General features: G+C 51.4%; 8 protein-coding genes across 8 annotated transcripts; 3 read left to right on the top strand and 5 right to left on the bottom strand.

Annotated features, from left to right (window-relative positions):
- Positions 1–450: 450 nt before the first annotated feature.
- NFIA_091620 (acyl-CoA thioesterase) lies at positions 451–945 on the top strand (the record flags this gene model as incomplete). Its single annotated transcript, XM_001261099.1, has 1 exon — positions 451–945. The coding sequence occupies one exon, from the start codon at positions 451–453 to the stop codon at positions 943–945; it is 495 nt and encodes a 164-aa protein (XP_001261100.1).
- Positions 946–1,472: 527 nt separating this feature from the next.
- On the bottom strand, positions 1,473–1,970 carry NFIA_091610 (uncharacterized protein; the record flags this gene model as incomplete). Its single annotated transcript, XM_001261098.1, has 1 exon — positions 1,473–1,970. The coding sequence occupies one exon, from the start codon at positions 1,968–1,970 to the stop codon at positions 1,473–1,475; it is 498 nt and encodes a 165-aa protein (XP_001261099.1).
- Positions 1,971–4,717: 2,747 nt separating this feature from the next.
- Positions 4,718–5,144, bottom strand: NFIA_091600 (uncharacterized protein; the record flags this gene model as incomplete). Its single annotated transcript, XM_001261097.1, is given in 2 exon segments — positions 4,718–4,821; positions 4,835–5,144. The coding sequence occupies 2 exon segments, from the start codon at positions 5,142–5,144 to the stop codon at positions 4,718–4,720; spliced, it is 414 nt and encodes a 137-aa protein (XP_001261098.1).
- Positions 5,145–6,174: 1,030 nt separating this feature from the next.
- NFIA_091590 (putative glucokinase) lies at positions 6,175–7,629 on the top strand (the record flags this gene model as incomplete). The annotated part of the gene is made up of 1 exon (XM_001261096.1): positions 6,175–7,629. One exon carries the CDS (start codon positions 6,175–6,177, stop codon positions 7,627–7,629), a length of 1,455 nt encoding a protein of 484 aa, XP_001261097.1.
- A 214-nt stretch (positions 7,630–7,843) lies between these two features.
- NFIA_091580 (GNAT family N-acetyltransferase) lies at positions 7,844–8,698 on the bottom strand (the record flags this gene model as incomplete). Its single annotated transcript, XM_001261095.1, has 1 exon — positions 7,844–8,698. The coding sequence occupies one exon, from the start codon at positions 8,696–8,698 to the stop codon at positions 7,844–7,846; it is 855 nt and encodes a 284-aa protein (XP_001261096.1).
- Positions 8,699–9,854: 1,156 nt separating this feature from the next.
- On the bottom strand, positions 9,855–11,500 carry NFIA_091570 (MFS transporter; the record flags this gene model as incomplete). Its single annotated transcript, XM_001261094.1, has 4 exons — positions 9,855–10,106; positions 10,160–10,819; positions 10,879–11,257; positions 11,316–11,500. The coding sequence occupies 4 exons, from the start codon at positions 11,498–11,500 to the stop codon at positions 9,855–9,857; spliced, it is 1,476 nt and encodes a 491-aa protein (XP_001261095.1).
- Positions 11,501–12,680: 1,180 nt separating this feature from the next.
- On the top strand, positions 12,681–14,799 carry NFIA_091560 (putative transcription factor; the record flags this gene model as incomplete). The annotated part of the gene is made up of 4 exons (XM_001261093.1): positions 12,681–13,140; positions 13,202–13,233; positions 13,289–14,612; positions 14,663–14,799. The coding sequence occupies 4 exons, from the start codon at positions 12,681–12,683 to the stop codon at positions 14,797–14,799; spliced, it is 1,953 nt and encodes a 650-aa protein (XP_001261094.1).
- Positions 14,800–15,347: 548 nt separating this feature from the next.
- Positions 15,348–17,420, bottom strand: NFIA_091550 (IlvD/Edd family dehydratase; the record flags this gene model as incomplete). Its single annotated transcript, XM_001261092.1, has 3 exons — positions 15,348–16,563; positions 16,613–16,767; positions 16,827–17,420. 3 exons carry the CDS (start codon positions 17,418–17,420, stop codon positions 15,348–15,350), a joined length of 1,965 nt encoding a protein of 654 aa, XP_001261093.1.
- Between the last annotated feature and the right edge of the window lie 845 nt (positions 17,421–18,265).

The raw sequence follows: 18,265 nt of genomic DNA, 5'->3' as shown, positions 1-18,265 counted from the left end.
CGATCTCATCCCCGCCTCAGGCACATATGCATAAACCTGTGACATTACTAATAATGTATGAGTTATGCAACTAATCAAATGTACCGACGTTTCAACCTCGGCTTCTTGGTGCCTGAGGTCTCCGATCTCGACATCGACATCAACATCAAACAAACATAGCAACGGCACTACAACTACCTCTCTATAAGAAGCTAGAAATTACTTCCCATTAATGGGATTGTACTAAAAGTCCAGTTGCCCTGGGTCTTTGATTTCCGAGCCCAATCTGACCAACAACCATCATTAGCCGCCACGGTTATATATATATAACTCCTCCACATACTCAAGTAACCGCCCTCACTATAACTTCCTACCTCACACCACAAGCAAAATGTCCCCCAAAGAGGAACTAGAAGCCAAAAAACGCCGCAAGCGAAGCGACTACGTCTTCCACCAGGAATACCGCACCCGATGGCAAGCACCCATCCTCTCCATCACTACCTACCGCTAATGAAAGCCAGGTTCGACAACGACATGTACGCCCACCTCAACAACACCGTCTACGCCATGCTCTTCGACTCGATCGTGAATAGCTGGCTTATCGCCGAGTGCGGGATGGATCCGTTTAACAGGAACAAGTTAACAACAAGCACCGGCACCAGTGACGATGACAGCGCTGTCTCACAGCAAGTCGGGATCATGGTCAACTCGTACTGCGACTACTTCGCCTCAGTCTCATACCCCGATGTACTGGATCTGGGGCTGCGGGTTGCGAGGCTGGGGTCATCCAGCGTGACGTATGAGGTTGGGGTGTTTAGGCGGGGGGAGGAGGATGTGAAGGTTGTCGGGGGGTACACGCATGTGTTTTGTGCGCGGGAGACGATGAGGCCGGCGGAGGGGGGGATGGAGGAGAGGGTTCGACGGGGGTTGGAGAGGTTGGTTGTTAGGGAGGGGGCGAAGTTGTGATTATTCATTTATTATTCGTCAGTGTTTGAGGGAGCTTCATGTGGTGCAGCTGTTGCAGATGATAGACCACCTGATCCTACAAGAGATGGATAGAAAAACACTGTGACACTGGCGATGGTGTGTTTCGTCGATAGCTACGGATTTCCCATGGTGGGTTTGATTTAAACATGGACCGAAAATTTTGTGTTCCATTACTCCTGCTGATGGCAGGTCTAGCAATCAAAGTAAACCCAACATGTAAGGTATCAACAACGCTGTTTTATAGATCATGGACAGAGCAACAATAGCAAGAAAAGTCTATCCGTCTAACCCAAATCAAACGCCATCGCTCATTAACCATTGCCGATATACGCTTTCGTCCGATAATTGTATCAGCAAGTCAATTGCGATGGAAACAATAACAAAATATAAAAACACCCGCTGAAACGCTATTGGCGATAATGATGAGATAAGGTAGTCGTCGGAGTGAAGAGGTGAAACGAGTTGAAGAGTGATGGAAGATGAGATGATGACTCAAGGTGCAGAAGCTAACCCATCTTGGTCGGGACGATGCTGCTGCACCGAGAGACGTTGGAGCTTTCTGGAGACACGACGCGCTGCATCGTCTTGGTGTCATGGTCGTAGTGCCACTTTTGATACGGGCCAGGAATGAACTTTCCTTTGGCGTCCCATCCGGCGACCCAGGTGTAGCCATCATCAAGAAGGAAGAAGAGCAGTCTTTCGGGCTTCGCGCCTTCGTGCAGAGTCACCGACTGCCAGCGACATCGGTCTTCCATTTCGTGTTCAAAGATGTATCGATGGAGGATGCGGCAGTAGACAAGGGGGACGGGGGCTTTCTCCTCGTATTCGCTGCCGTCCTTCTGGACGAGATGCCACCCCAGACCCGGGATGAATTTGTAGATGCCAGGAACAGGGCTTTCCCAATGTTCCTCTTGGTAGATGGATCCTTGAATGCGCTCGCCCCGTTGGAACCAGTAAGTCGGGCAGAAGACTGCGCGAAGGCAGATGAAGAGATTCGGCGCCATAGTATTGATTATTGAATGACGAACAGAGAAGAGACGGATTAGAGGAAAACGGAGAAGAAGAGTAGAAATTCAAAGGAAGCGCTCAGTTGCAGAACTTTTTCGATTCGAGAAATGAGATAGGGAAACAGCGAGGTCATAAATTGATATCCATCGTGACGGTCGTACTTCGAAAAGACTTCGTAGTGGCTGGAAGAAGATGAACAGGGATAGACGGCGATGCTGTCACTGGCACGACACCGGTGTCTGAGGATCAAGTCCCTGATGATTGAGAATGCGAGTGGGATTCGTCCAAGCGATCTCGACCGCTTGTTACTTGGCTGCTTCTGAGAGCAGGGTCAGGGTCAGGATCAGGAGCAACGAAAAGGCGCTGGCTGCAATGATGCGGTGTGTATCACAGCCCAGGAGGCGTGACAACGAACGGAGCTCGAATCTCCTGGAAATATCCTGGACAGAAACAAGAACAGGAACGCAGTGATAGTTTGATAGAAGGTAGCTTTAGAAAAGCCGATCGAGACCCGAATGTGATAGAGGGCAGCGCAGCAGTCACCCTGTGTTACAGCTCGTCAAGAGCGCATGGGGGAAATCTGGACTCTGACTGGACGATAAGGAGAACAGACATTATGCAAGATGAGAAATTGAGGTATTAGAAGGAGTGTTAAGGCCAAACGCCTTTAAATGAAGATCGTTGTGTGCGCGTTTCGCACAGTTCGAGGCGGTCTGAGGTCAGCCCCGACGGTCGTTAAAAAAATTTGATAGTCAGGATCACTGCGCTCCTAAACAGGGTACTCCACGAACCAGACTAGAAAGGACTAGACCTCGTCAAAGAACGGATCCGTCGTGATGGCTTTGCGACAGTCCCATAATTCCGGCGACTTTGACCAACAAAATGTTGCGCCGGTCGAGCTGCAAAGGGGAAACTCTGCGCCGCGGGAAAGCCGAGACCCACACGAGCAGTTGTATTTTTATCGTGCGTTTTTTTTTGCCTTACTTTTTTCCTCTTAGATTCAACTCTATATCACGCTCATCGTCATAGCTGAGTCACATTAATTCGATTTTTACTCTCAGGACCAAGTGTGGCAGCCTCGCTACTTCTCCGTGGGTCCGGGAGATGCGCTTTTTGCTTTTTCCTTCTGTAGTCATGGGTTTAGCATGTTCCTGCAACTGCAAGCTAATGGAATTAGCCGTTAGAACTTAGCAGGCTGTCGGGAAATGTCGTAAAGCAGCTGAGGAGTGAGGAGTGAGCACCTCAAAAAAGAGTGTTCAAGCCATCTTGGCGATGACTGGGCATTATCAACTGCTATCCACTTCGAGATAGGAATCTTGATGCCTGATCATGCAGTTTCCATCTTCGTAGTACTCGGTGTTCTTCCGGAAAGGGATATCCTCTTTTGATTTCTCCATCTCTGAGGCTTGAAATCATTTCATCAACTCCATCAACAGGGGTTTCAGGTTTTTCATCCCGGCTCGATCCTTTGAGAAGTCAAAGCTCGTCACCGATGACAGGAACAGACATGGTTGCGTTGATCCTTTTGAAATCCAGTCGCGACAGCATTTTTTCTTCTTCAGATAGAGGAAAGTCATCACATTTGCATGACTATCGATGGGGGCAGAGTTCCTCCGAAGCTCAGTGGCATATGGTGGGATGATCCTCCCATTGACCTGTCAAAAGTACCACATGTTGTCCGCATGTCTTCCATCGCCGTTCATCGAGTTCTTAAAAGCTGGACAAATCATGAGGCATTACTATGGCCTTCGACTTTAAATAGAAAAAAGGTCAATGTAGTGTTCAGAGGGAGAAATTAGATATCTTATTTTGTGGATCCCCGATCTGCATTCTGCAGCTCGACTACTAGCAGCTGTCATATCAACCAATAAGATCACGATGAGAAACTCCGAGATGTTCACTCATGCACGTTTGCTCTGATATTTAAGCGACTGGTTGCATCATCTGGATCCTTCTCCCTTTTCTGACCTTCTTCCTTCAAAGAGGTGCCACTTGCACCCAGGACGCCAAGACCAATGACTTTCCCACTGATACATCATCCTGGCCTCTGTGGATGAATGGGATTGATGCAATTAATGATGTTCATGATCATTTTGAAGGAGATAGGACCGCCAGAGATAACCTGCCGCATGAGGGCATAATAAGGCCGCTGTCAAGGAGCCCAAGTTGTGATCCGATCTATGAGCTCAACTATAAGAGCTCAACCAAATCCTCCCTCATTGGTTAAGATACTACTCTTGAAGCATGCGCGCAGTTTGACTATCAGTCTGGGTTTGTCTGGCAGCAACATTCTGGCCGCAACTCGAATCCAAGAGCTCGGTACTCGTGGGTACTTGGGCATTTCAGGCTCACTGACGCTATCTAGTGCTTGTTAGGTTCGCCGCTAGCAGGTCAGATGCTTTTGCAGAAGCCTTCCAGAAACTAGCACTAATGTATAAGTGACAGCTTTTCTGCACCTCCCATTTAATTGCCGTATGGGTGCCATTGCCGTTGTAAGGGCAGCATATGAAGGCTCCGTAATATAAGATCACATGATCTCACCGGAGTCGTGTCATCTGTTATTTACTCTGCTTATCTTTCAGGGATGTTAGTTCGACTCCATTGCCCCAAATATGGGGATCCTCTCAAGGTCTTCTGCTCGTACACGCGTTTTAATGACGCGAACTATGAGCTCATGGGACACGTCCTCTTGGTTCCTCATCGCGCCGAGAAAGATTTGAAGGCGTCGTTCATACTCGCTACATCAGTCGTCCAGGCCTCGAGGCCAGTATTCAGGCTTTTCAATCAGAAGCCACCACGGTGGCGCAAAGGAGAATTCGACTGGGGCGGCATATGTGAATTCCCATCCTACAACACCGACGATTATTGAGCTCTTCGTTCAGGAGGATGTCAGCTCGGCGCAAGTCATCGCACCAAAGTTTGAACGGGCCCTTATCAAAGGATGCCAGTCGCTCTGTTAATCGATGTTCTCGGGCGAGTTTGCGGAAAAGATATCGAGCGACAAGCTTGCGCCGACAGTCTTCGGCTGAGTCGATTGCATTGTTGCGCTGGTTTACGAGGTGAGCGATGTGCAGCTCTGCTAGGGCTTCAAAGTATGAGGATGTGGTATCGAATGTCGCGGTTGGCAGTTTCGATTGGGGCAAGGATCCCAGTTGAACCAGAGTATTCATAGGCATTGATAAAGGTCTACGTGTCTCTTCCCAGGTGAAATTGTCAACCTGGTCTAATAAGCGTGTCCGGGTTAGATGGTTGAGCGAGCCGAAGCAAAATCCTTGCGGCCTCTTTCCTCACTGATATCCGGGTCCAGAATTCCACGATCTTCCCTTGGGCACCCAGGTGTGTTAAGAGCATCATACATGGTTGTATCCTGGCCAATATAGTCCATGATAATAAAAGGACCTAATCCCAGGGGATTCTCCTTGGCCCCCAGCGGTGGACAATAGGAACAGGGATAGAAGTCTGATCGTAAATGCATCGCATAATCGCATAATAGCGACTTCATTCCGGACTTTGTTCTTTTCTCCCAGGCGACATCGTCGTAGTATAGGCGTGGTTGCATACTTGGGGAGCCTCAAAGTAGTATATCAGTAAGAACAGAGATAGAATGGATTGTTCCAACATTCCGAAAACACATGGGTGGGTCAATAAGGAGATCGTGGACGGTGGAGTGTCTAAGGTAATTCAGGGGTGGAGATCCTCATACATGATACGTCGGACTGGGGCCTAAGGGCATGAGTTCGCTAATCAGAATCACGATCGACGCAGGGAAGATAGAAATATCTACTCCCTGAGGCAGAAACGGTGAGTAAATCGAGCCTTGCCTTAGCTAAGGGCACCGGTCATCTCCGGCGATCTGTCCGCCAAAGTCAAGATTGCCGTATCCACAGCCACCAACACGACACAGCTGTCGCATTCATCATACTCCGTCTGCCGGGAGGAAGTTTAGTAGCTGGCTCCATGGATATTGTCATCAGTTTCTCTCGTCATGCGAGCCTCGCAGATAGTCGCCGTCTCGCTCTCAACAGCCCTGTTCTGGTGTAGGTCATGGCCGAAGGTATCTGTGAGCAGCAACGTAACCCGCTAGCTCAAGCAGAGCAGATTGCTCTCGAGTTTGACCTCAGTCCTGAGCACGTCAGACGAGTAACGAGGCATTTCGTCTGCCAACTGAGTGAGAATGACTGAAAGCCTCCGGTGTACACGATGCTGACAACTCCAGGGGATGGCCTTGTCAATCACCGCGTCTGGCAATTACCCTCCTACGTAAGAAGCGTGCCCACAGGCAAGGAAACGGGCCGGTTCCTCGCTGTTGATCTCGGCGGTAGCAATTGCAGGATATGCCTTGTCGACCTGCACGGCGACTGTACCTTTACCGTGACGCAGAGCAAGCACAGCGTCCCGCCGGCTGTCATGGTTAACTGCAGCTATCGGCCTCTTTTCGATTGGCTTGCGCAGCGGATAGCGGAATTTCTCGATGCGCATCTGGATCCTGCCAGTCAGTCGCCGTACAGGCTGGGATTCACGTTCAGTTTCACCTGCGAGCAGACGTCCCTCGCTGGCGGGCGTCTCATACACTGGGACAAAGGCTGGGATATCCCCGACGCTGTTGGCCGAGATCCTTGCGTTATGTTGCAAGAGGCCATCGATGAGCTGGGGCTGCCGGTTATGGTGACCGTTCTGGCAAACGATAGTGTTGGCACGCTCCTGACAAGAGCGTATAGCTCGGGCCAGCAGGTTTCGACACTCGGTGCGGTCATCTTCGGGACGGGGACCAACGCCGCATACGTTGAGAAGCTGGCTAACGTGCGTCGACTGGGTGTCAAGGCAAGCGCTGACGATATCATGGTGATGAATACGGAATGGGGCTGTCTGGACGACAAGATGGAAGTCTTACCGCGGACACCATTCGACGACGCCCTCGACGCAGCGTCGGTCGATCCAGGCTCGCAGATGTTCGAAAAGAGGGTTTCGGGCCTGTACCTCGGGGAGCTTCTTCGGCTGGCGATTGTCCAACTGCTGCAAATGGACGCGTTTGACATGAAGGCCGAGGAGAACTCCAAGGTGTTCCAGCCAGGCGCCATCGACTGTCCCTTTCTGTCGGGGCTTGCATTAATCGAACCCAACGACGTCGACGGCTCTAGCAGGTTCATCCAGGACACATTGTCTGCAGAAAATGTCAGCCAAGTCGATGTCCAGGCTATACGACTGCTGGCCTCGTCCATTGCGCGACGAGCAGCACGTCTAGCAGGCGCATCCCTAGCAGCCATCATCATCCAAAGCGGTCGCCTTGACATGCAATACCAACACTCGAAACAGACAACCTCACTCCCCATCGGCAGGACCAACCGCTTCGAGCACCCTGTGACTCCCCGTTGGCGCCGATTGCTGAGCCGCCTTGGAATGAGCTCGCTACCTAGTGGACATCTACCACGGCATACAGATCTCCCGACCTGTTTGGACGAGGACATCATCGACATCGGAGCCGACGGCTCGCTGATCGAATTCTACCCGGACTTCGAGGCCGAGATGCGTGGTGCAATGCGCGATGTACCAGAAATTGGAGAGGCTGGCGAGCAGAGGATCCGCATAGGGCTCGCAAAGGATGGGTCCGGTGTTGGAGCGGCCTTGATGGCACAGGCTGCATGTCAGAGTGAGTAGAAAATTAGAAAGACCAAATTGAGTGTTTTCGGAAGAACTATAGAGCACATTAGGAGTTAGGATGAGCAATATATAGTCTTATAATGGCCATTCCTTGATCTATCCACTTCCCTATACTAGGATCATCCAGGATAAAGAAGAACCAAGTCATCCAAATTCGTACATTAGTAACTCATTTTCCACCCGGCCAAGTCATTCAGATAGAGAAAACACCCTACCAAGCAAACGGCAAAGATATAGCTATACTACACAGCGCCAGCAGTCCCCCTCCCCCACGCGCATAGCTCGTCCGCACATAAGCAATCTCAAACCCAACCCTCTCTGCATTAACAGAACTAGCCGTCCCTGGCCTCGCCTCAACAACAGCTACCCTACAGCCCAGCTCAACCGCATCAGACAATCTTGCCCTCATTAGCAGACGCTGTATACCTTTCCCGCGGGCCCAGGGGAGCACGCTATCAATGTACAGGACTGCTACATCGTCCACGATAGCCATCCCCGCTGAGCCTGCGAGCTTTCCATCGAGGCGCGCGAGGTAGAGCTGTGTATCCGAGTGTGTTCGGTGAGTGGCGCTTTGCGCGAGGAGATGGAGGAGGGCTGCTGGGCGGTTTGTGCTGCGAAAGCCGTCGATGGAGGCTGTGATGAATGTTTCAAGGTCAGAGTGTGCGACCTTGGTGATTTGGATGGGGGTGTCAGGTTCGGAGACAGGACTGCTGGGTGGGAGAGAGATGGAGTAGACGTTGATTGACCCTGTCGGGGTGTACCCGTTTGCTGTTAGGAGGGATGAAGCAGATGGATGTGCGTGGGGGCATAGGTCGATTTCTACGTTTGTGTTTCGCTGTTGGCAGAGATGATGAAGGGTTTCTAGGCTTGAGGGTGAATCTGGTCCGTTCGTCCCCCAGCCAAGGGCGTGGTTGAGTTTGCGGCCGTACTCCGGCGAGGATATCATGGCCAGGCCTGGGGAGAGAGGATGGGAGGTGAATTTGTCTGTGCCATGGAGGGTTTGGAGGGAGGTAACCTGGCGACTGAGGTGGGTGGTTGATGCTGCTTCGAGGACGAGGCGATCCATTGTGACATCTGGCAGCCTGAGGTGATGATTTTTATCATGTGTCTAGTGTATAAGGTAGAGGTTTTTATGTTGAAAATGAGTCATACACTACTGCTAGAGTGATCTTCGTACGGTTGGGACTAGACTAGCAGTGGAGCAAGTATACCCTCACCAGTATTACCACTTCGATTTCTTGAAACAGTTGAAAATGAATATAACTACTAACATTAGTACGGATCATTCCTGTTCGGGATCATGACTCAATGAAACCTCCTGCTCGGTGTCCTTAGAGGGTGTTCTAGTAACCCGGTCCATAGTAACCGCCCTAATCGCCAACGCATAAGACCTCGATTACCAACATTCACCTTGGACGATCCAAACCGATAGAACGAGCCAGGCTCCCACGAGCCGTCCTCGCACTGCATGGCGAGCAGTTCTCGGACATCCAGTTCAACTTGAGATATACCCACAGACAAGCATGCCAGAATCCGCATAGCCAGTGACAGCGAGTCTGCCTTGACCTGAATGCGTTCCTTGAGACGATCGGTGAGCAACTTCTCCAGCAGCTGCAGTCTTTGGGAGCGTCTCAGGTGAAAAGGACGCTCCCTAGGTCAAAGATGGTTGCTTTGTATTGAGACGATTTCTGTCGGGTCATGTCAGTCTTGATAGAGATGGGTCCAAAGGTGGAATTGGATTGATATTTTGGGGGATTCAGCCATGAGTCAGGCTTATTCATAAGAGATAATCGTCATCTCTCTAGAACCGCGAGAAGCCTCCACCTGGTTTTCATGATTAATCATCACCTTTGACAGAGCTGGGCGATACAGTTGACAGGGCCAATCAGGACCACAAGATATGCTCCTGCCTCAAGATAGCCTCTTAGTACAGTAATAGGCGTTGGGGATGTGCTTTTGAATAAGATGTATAGATTTGAGTCAGTCGCTGGATGGCTCACATATAGCAGTTGTATGAAAGTGGGGAATGCGACTTTCTATTAACGCATAGGGCAGAGGGTAGCATAGTAGACTGGCAGTAGTTGGATTTGGGTCAGACCACTATTGTGATCGAAAGATTGACATTCCGCTCTGTATCCTCATGTCACACCCCGTACTATATTGATAGTAGATATTATATTGGCTCATTCGACGGTAACGGACGAACAGTTAGATTTCAGCCTTCAAAGCGTGACAGATGTTCTAGCACGAAGACGTTCGCCATATCTGTAGAAAAGAAGAGGTCCGGGGACAAACGCAAGAGCAAGGAATCCCAGCAGAGTATTGCCCCAGCCGTAGTTCAAAGCCTCGTACATGCTTGGCCCCGCCAGCGGCAGAAAAGTACTGAAAATGTAACGCAGGAGATTATTGGCGCCAAGCGCAGAGGCAGCAGCCTGGGAACCAAATACATCGATCAGATAGAGTTGCGCGGGCATCTGTGTGGATTAGAGGGTTGCATTGAATAGGGACAAGAGCGTCGATTACGTACCATGACGAAAAAGGCTCCAAAGCCCATGAAAGCGGTGCCGATGATGGGTACCATCCAATGGACCTTATAGTAGGCAGTCCATCCGTATATAAAGAGGCCGAGGCTAACGAGCGGACTGAACCAGATCATAGGAAGTAACCGATCCTCGGGCCGGTGCTGTTGCACCCCATCGGCCTTCGATTTCGCTGACTGAAGGCGATTATTCAGGACGTTGAATATGAGCATGCTGGCGACAAGGGAGACCCCCAGACCGAGGTACACCAACCCGGACACGGAAGTGCTGAATCCGTACTGGCCCTCGAATACGCTGGTGAAGGTGGTAAATAGCAGGTACATCACTCCAAATACCAATGCCACATAAAGGGATATGACAAAGAGGATAGGCGACCGAAACAGGAGCACAGTAGGTCGAATAAGTACCTGGACGAGAACCTGATGCGGGGAGAGGGGATTTCCGGCAAGCTTGGAACGGAGATGATGGTTTCCGGTGTCAGCGCGGAGACTGGCAGTTTTGCGCTCGAGGATGACCTTGGGATGTGTTTCGCTCATGACAACAAAAGCCGAAATACCACAGGATACTCCCAAGATGGCTAGCAACCAGAAAGTCCAGCGCCAGCCTTTGCTTGCAGCGAGGAAGCCTCCGATAACAGGGCCAAGGACCTGAACGAGATCGGACTGGTTATTTGGCAGTCGAAAGGCGAACTAATGACAACACATACCGGTCCTGCAAGTGGTCCCATGCTAAACAAAGCCATCGCAACTGCTCTTTGCTCTATAGCGGTGATGTCTGCAATAGTCCCTCCGCCTAGAGCCATTGGGGTGCCGCCAGCACAGCCCGATATGAATCGGAAGACCAGGAATTGAGCAAGATTCCGGCTCAGCGCATTACCGATAATGAAGGCGACGAAGATAATATTGGCAGCATGGTATACCGGCACGCGTCCGTACACCTCGCTGACGGGAGACATGAACATGGGCCCAATAGCCAATCCAAGGACGTACAGAGTGATGGCAAGGGTGCTGACGGCGCTGGAAGTAATGCCCAAGTCTGCAGAGATACCACTAATTCCAGGTGCGCACATTGTCGGAGCCATATTCCTACGTCAAGGTGAACACTCAGACACAGCACCTTACCAGCTAGAGGGACAGGACTTACGTGGTGAGTGCTAGGAGGGATATGATGACAATATGCGTCCATTTCTTGTGCTCCGGCCAGTTTTTAGGATTGGTGGGATCGTTAGGACCGTTCCAGTCGACAAAGTTGGCCTCTTCCAGCTCACTGCCAATGCCTTTCTCCAGCTGGTTCGTAGCCATGTCGGAGCTACACTCGGACTTGGACATAATGACAGGTCTGGACCCAATGTGTGTTGAAAGCAGTTGAGAGGCAAAGAGATGACCTGCTGAGAGAAAAAAAAGTTGATCAAGATATCTGCAAAACATATTGACAGAGGCATTGCTGCGTTTAAGAGACTGCCACTGTGGGCAAACCCATGTAAACAAAGTGCGAGATAGGACGGAGATAGGAGATTCAATTCGTTGGCAGCTGGCATGGCGACCATGATCAGAGATGGCTGATGCTGTCCAGCCTCAGTATTCACAGAGGAGGCAATTAGGAGGATCGGAGCTTTGGTTCAGTCATGGTGTACATAGAATAACTAATACATAATAGAAGTGTCACCGGAGATTTGTACATACTCGTGTCGATCATCCGCAGTGGGGCGTCGGATGGTCGGACGATCGGATCGGAGGATCGGGGAATCCATTATTGTAGTAGTATAGTAACTTATCTATGAGAGCCATTCAGATTGGCCTCTTTAATTCGATTTCTGCGTTCAAGCTCGGTCTAGTCAGTGTAGATAGACATGATACAGGAGTATTCCACCAGTTTGGTTTGTCACGTGATCGCCACTACTATCGTCGGTCTTGCTCGTGTCTTCCATGTCATCTGTCAACATCCACTCCCTGCGGCGGGAGGACCGTCGGATCGTCATACTCTTTACAGCAGCTAAAGCTTCTCGTAAATGTTAAATTGGCCTGCAGAGTGGCAAAAGGGTCTCTGGACAATGCAAGTTGTCTGTAGCCGGCGCCAATGATGTCTACTAGGAACGACATGACCCCAATCACAGTTGGGACAGCCATGTCAAGGACAAATTCACGACGTTACTCATTGGAATCGTCATTTGGAACACCTCAAGAGACTGGTTTGGCTATGTCACGGCCGCTCCTAAATCCCAGTCGACGTCGAAATAAGCCTCAGCTGTCTTGCAACTCATGTCGACGTCGAAAGTAAGCGGCTTGTGTGATTTCTATCTGTTTGATTCTGTGATGCGAGGCTGACTTTTTCATGTTCTGCAGATCAAAGTGTGACCGTCAAAGGCCCTGCTCATTTTGCTCGGCTCGCGGTCAAATATGTACATACGCTGAAAATCATCCAACGACGGGCTCGCCAAAGCCGTCTTCAACCGCTGTGCCTACTGTACATGACCGGCTTGTACAGTTGGAGCGCTTGGTTACGTCCATGATGCCTAAGTCCTCGAATGAGAGACCCAATGCTAGTTCGTCTGTCGAGGTGTGTATGCCACCAGTGCCCTCAAGGATCACTCCGGCCGAAACTATGCCAATAGATACACCAGTTGATGGACAATCTGAGAGTGGAAGCATGCGAATTACTGAATCAGAGCATCGCTACGTTGGTGGCGAACACTGGGTTGCCATACTGGACGGCATCGCCGATTTGAAAGACCACCTGCACCGCGAAGAACAGCTGCGGCTAGCTCAGAGTTCCGACCGGGTTGAGGACGAGCATGGGGTCGGCAATAGCAGTGAACCATTTGCAAGGTCCCGGTCCAATGGCGCCTTTCTGCTGTATGGATGTCGCCGCGCGACGTCACGCGATGAAATACTCTCAGCATTGCCACCAAAAAACGCTGTCGATCGGTACATCTCTCGCTACTTCAACTATTTGGATCTTGTATCGTCTTGTAGGAACACTTCCATCCACTGCAGCCAAGTCTAATGCTCATTTTCATTGACGCGGTTTAGCTGCGGTTCACGGACCGAGCTTTCTGCGCGAGGTAAGTAAACATGCTCTACGCCCCAGCTACAACGATGCTGTGCTGACAGGTACAGTACGAGGCATTCTGGGCCGATCCATCCGATGTCCCTATCATATGGGTCGGACTCCTTTTCGGTATGATCTGTCTTGCATGTCTAGCATCTGATCCGCCCGATGGACCTGAGGTCGAGCAACAGTCCCTCCAAGTGAATCTGTACCGCGAGAAAATTGTGCAATGCCTAGTCATGGGCGAATATACCAAGTGCGGCCCGTACGCCTTGGAAACTGTCATCAACTATGTCTATGTGGAATTCTGCATCACTGCCGACGCCGACAAGGACATCTGGTTTCTGCTCGCTTTGGAAGTCAACCTCGCCCGGCGCATGGGCTACCACCGTGACCCAAGTCACTTCCCTGGCATTTCCCCTTTCCGGGGTGAGATGCGCCGGCGGCTATGGGCGACGGTGCTAATGAGTGATATTCTGATCTCCAACCAGATGGGAATGCCACGGATGATCTCTGACTGGCAGTACGATACTGCTGAACCGCGAAATCTCAACGATGCAGATTTCGACGAGGGTACCGTAGAGTTACCTCAACCGCGACCCGAAACTGAGCACACGACGACCCTGGGTATCATCGCGCGCAGGCGGATGTTGAAGGCGCTGGGCATGATTGCGGACCTCACGAGCGCAGTGCAGCCCTGCAGCTACGCAGAAGTGATGCGAGTAGATAGTCTCTTACATGAAGCGGCTGCGAGTATTCCGCCGCCCCTGCAGATGAAACCCATGGCAGCTAGCGTGACGGACTCTCCACAGGTCATTCTGGCCAGGCTGTTCATCAGGCATATGTTTTACAAAGGACAGGTCATGCTGCATCGGCGATTTCTTTACATGCGGTCCCCATCTCAGAATGAGGATATTTTTGAGTATTCCCGCAAGGCGTGTCTCGATGCCTCGTTGGAAGCTCTTACGATTCAGCACATACTCGACGAGGAAACCTGCCCCGGAGGCCAGCTTCACACGATGCGCTGGCGAGTCACCTCTATAATGAACCACCTATTTCTCACGGCCACCATGATCCTGTGCTCGTTATTGTATCACGAGCAGACACTGCAGCGGGAAGATGAGATCCGCGGTGCGCTGCAGAGAGCGAGGACAGTATGGATGCGCAGGTCCTCGACTTCTAAAGAAGCAAAGAAGGCCGCTGAAACCATCAATATCGTGCTTTCCAGAACTGGAAAAGGTCAGGAACGGGATGGTCGGCCTAAAGAAGACGCCATCAAAGAGGCTGGGGATCCAAGCGCTCAAAGGAATCCTCCAATGATGCAAGACACATTTTTCGGCATTAGTTTTGGCGGAGAGAAGGGGCTACCGGATAGCAATGGCTTCTATGAGCGTGAGTCTCCGATTGACGCACCCAAATAAGTTGAACTGACCATACTATAGCTGACTCATTCGTCATGCCTGAATTCCTGGGTACTTTCCTGCCACCTGATCTGCAGGGTCAAGATCTCAGCTTCAGCGTCAACAATCCTAGACTATTCTCGGACGAATTGATGACTGCGAATTGGCCGGGGTCGTGATCAGTGATGCTAAGTCCTATCACCGCATTATCATTGTCGCCTCGGCGTATCGACACCCTATATGTCTCGGCAGGTATGAGATCTTAACTTTGTACAGCACATCATGTCGGCGATGCGGCTGCTGCCTGCCGCTGCGAACATGAGGATTGAAGGAATGACCCCTTGTCTTTTTGGGGAGACACGACTTCTGCAAGGCGGCAAATCAACCGTGGCAACTTGACTCGGGTCAGGAACGGAAGCAGATAAAGAAAACCTCCGGCACAGATGAAGCATCGCGCTCGGCGGTGGTAAGGAGCGGAGCCTTACGAGGCACAGACAGTAAGCGACTCGGGTGACATTCTCTCATTGATGGGAAAGAGGGGCGGGAAAGAAAAATGACGTCGCCCATGACTACTTTGCATTACTCTATTAAGTGCAGAAAGATGGCGCCCAATTTTCCATTAATTGTCCGCACACTCATGCTTTCGGGTATGATCAAAATGCGGAATTAAGTAATGGAATGATGAGAGAACATCCAAAACACGTTCATCAGTGATCATCAAATACGCTCAGTGATTGTGTCTAGGCTCCTCGAATCGTTGGGCTAGTCTTTGATACTTGACTGCCTCACGGAGGACCATCCCCTCACTCAGTTGCGTCGCTTCCCTTCTGAATAGATCCTGCCAGGGAGTCTGACTCTCAGGAACACCGTAACCGCCATTGGCCTCCAGCGCCTTCTTTCGTTTCTCCAGTTCCTCCGCGGGTACAAGGATGTCGACGCGCCGTTTGTTAAGATCGACACGGAGCCTGTCTCCGTCTCGAAGAAGCGCCAGATTGCCACCAGCCGCCGCTTCAGGGGAGGCATTTAGGATCGACGGCGAGCCAGACGTGCCAGACTGTCGGCCATCGCCGATACACGGAAGCGAATGGACACCCTGTCGTAGAAGGCGTCCGGGAGGATGCATATTGACAACTTCTGCCGCGCCCGGATACCCCAGGGGTCCAGCACCACGCATGATGAGGATAGTCCTATCGTCGATTGGTGTATTGGGATCTTCAAGGCGATGGTGGTAATCCTCCGGCCCGTCGAACACAATTACCGCGCCTTCGAACGCGTTCGGATCGTCCGGGTTTTCAAGGAATTTCTGCCTGAACTCCGTGGATATCACGCAGGTTTTCATGATGGCGGAGTTGAACAAGGTACCCTTGAGGTGCAAGAAGCCGGCGTCTTTCATGAGCGGATCGTTGTAGGCTCTGATCATGCGGCGGTCCCACGTGTGCTTTCCTTGGGCGTTTTCCTTCACGGTGCGGCCGTTGCACGTTAGAATGTCGGCGTGCAGTTTCCCCGCGTCGAGCAGCTCAGCCATGACAGCTGGCAAGCCGCCGGCGCGGTAGTATTCTTCGCCCAATAGCTCTCCTGCTGGCTGCATGTTCACCAATAGAGGGATGTGGAATCCCAGTTGATCCCAGTCATCTAGCGAAAGATCCACACCAATATGTTTTGCGATGGCGCCAATATGGATTGGAGCGTTGGTGCTGCCACCGATGGCGGTGTTCACAACGATGGCATTTTCAAAGGCCTCGCGAGTCAAGATATCGCTGGGTTTACGATCGGCATGCACCATCTCAACGATCTGTAAGCCTGTGTCATAGGCGCATTGCCCTCGTTCGCGGTATGGGGCAGGAATGGCCGCGGAGCCGGGCAACGCCATCCCCAGGGCCTCGGCAAGTGCGTTCATGGTCGAGGCGGTTCCCATTGTGTTGCAGTGTCCTACGGATGGTGCTCTGCAAAGCGTCAGAATACCTGAGTCATCTGAGTGAGGTCGGGACATACCCTCGGGACACGTAATCGATGAACTCTTCTCTACTGATCTCGCCGGCGGCATACTTTTCTCTGCCTTTCCATACCACCATACCTGAGCCGGCGAGCTCGTTCTTCATATAACCATTGAGCATGGGACCGACGTTGAGACATATTGCGGGAATGTTCTGTAGAAAGGTGTCAGAAACGGTTCGGCACCAGAAAAGGGCGAGCAAAGGTCGCATACAACCGTAGCAGCAGCCATTAGAGCCGCCGGTGTCGTCTTATCGCAGCCAGTCAGTAGCACAACACCATCCAGGAAATACCCATGGAGAATCTCGACCAAGCCTAAGTACGACAGATTGCGATCGATAGCCGCAGTGGGCCGCCTGGAGCTCTCCTGTATCGGATGCGTCGGAAACTCAAAGGGAATCCCGCCAGCTGCCCTGATGCCTTCGCGCACCCGCTTCACCAGCTCGAGATGATGGCGATTACAGGGCGCCAAATCCGAGCCGGACTGCGCGATTCCGATGATCGGCTTCCCCGACATGAGCTCCTCCTTGGTCATGCCGTAGTTCAGATACCGCTCGATATAGAGCGCCATCATGCCGGGGTCGTTCTCGCAGTTGAACCATCTGGAGGACCGCAGCTTGCGACCAGCCCTCGACACCTTCGCGGCGCCAGTCGTCATGGATGCCAGCGACTTCTCCAGCTCAAGAGTGCGCCTCCGCAGAGCAAGCAGTTCGGCCTCGCAGTCTTCGATGTTCACCGGCGCGCGGTTCGCACCGGCATCGCAAGAGCACCCTTCGCATGAGGCGGAGGCTTGTGGATTGCACGGCATGGTCAAGTCTTCTTGGTGATCTCACTCAACCACCAGCCCGGGTCCAGAATATGAATATGACGCTGAATATGTACGATGGGGTCAGGGAAACCTTAATTGGGGAAATGCCGAGAACGCGGAGATGCTCCGACCGGCGTGCCGAATCCACCTTATTGCTGATGCAACGATTATCAATAGATCGAGGGCCCGAACAGGGACCGGGGGGAGATGAATGTTTATTTAAATGGCAGAGGAGCCTGAATCAGGTCCTCAGAGGCTCAATTCAAATGATGTATGACTGATGGATCAATCCCAGTCAGTCTCTGGAAAATGGATGCGGCCGGTTCAGATACCCCACGCTACCGGAAACTGGGGCATGGGGGTCGCATTGGGCAGATGCTGGAGATGAGGATGACACTAGATTATCAAGCAGAGAGAAAGTATGATACTGATGATTGCCGGATATGCGGTCTTTTATACATATTCCTGGTACTCCGTAGCAGCCTCAGACCGAAGGAAAAGCAATACATGCCAAACAAAGCGCCCGTTTGTCGCGGCGCAGGTGACCGATATTGCTTTTTGTTTGATCATAATTCCTTTTCTTATAAATCCCTGGCAAACAATATGGAAGAACTACAACGAGCAAATGATCTGGACTACTTATTGAGGCAGTATTGACGATATCCCACTTCCTTTTGCAATGCTGTAAAATGTCTCATCCCACTCCCCGGTGGCATCCCACCTTGTCTACCCCACGCTCCATGGCGCACGCGACTCAACAACTGGTCGTGCCATTGTTGCTATTTGCTCCTTTTGAGGGCTTTGCAACTCCATTGCAGGTCTATAACTTGGCTCTTATTGGGTTT

Source organism: Aspergillus fischeri, genomic scaffold (assembly GCF_000149645.3).
Source record: "Aspergillus fischeri NRRL 181 1099437636264 genomic scaffold, whole genome shotgun sequence".
Taxonomy (NCBI): domain Eukaryota; kingdom Fungi; phylum Ascomycota; class Eurotiomycetes; order Eurotiales; family Aspergillaceae; genus Aspergillus; species Aspergillus fischeri.
The sequence above is the reverse complement of the archived record's forward strand: the minus strand, read 5'-3'. Positions and strand labels throughout refer to the sequence as shown.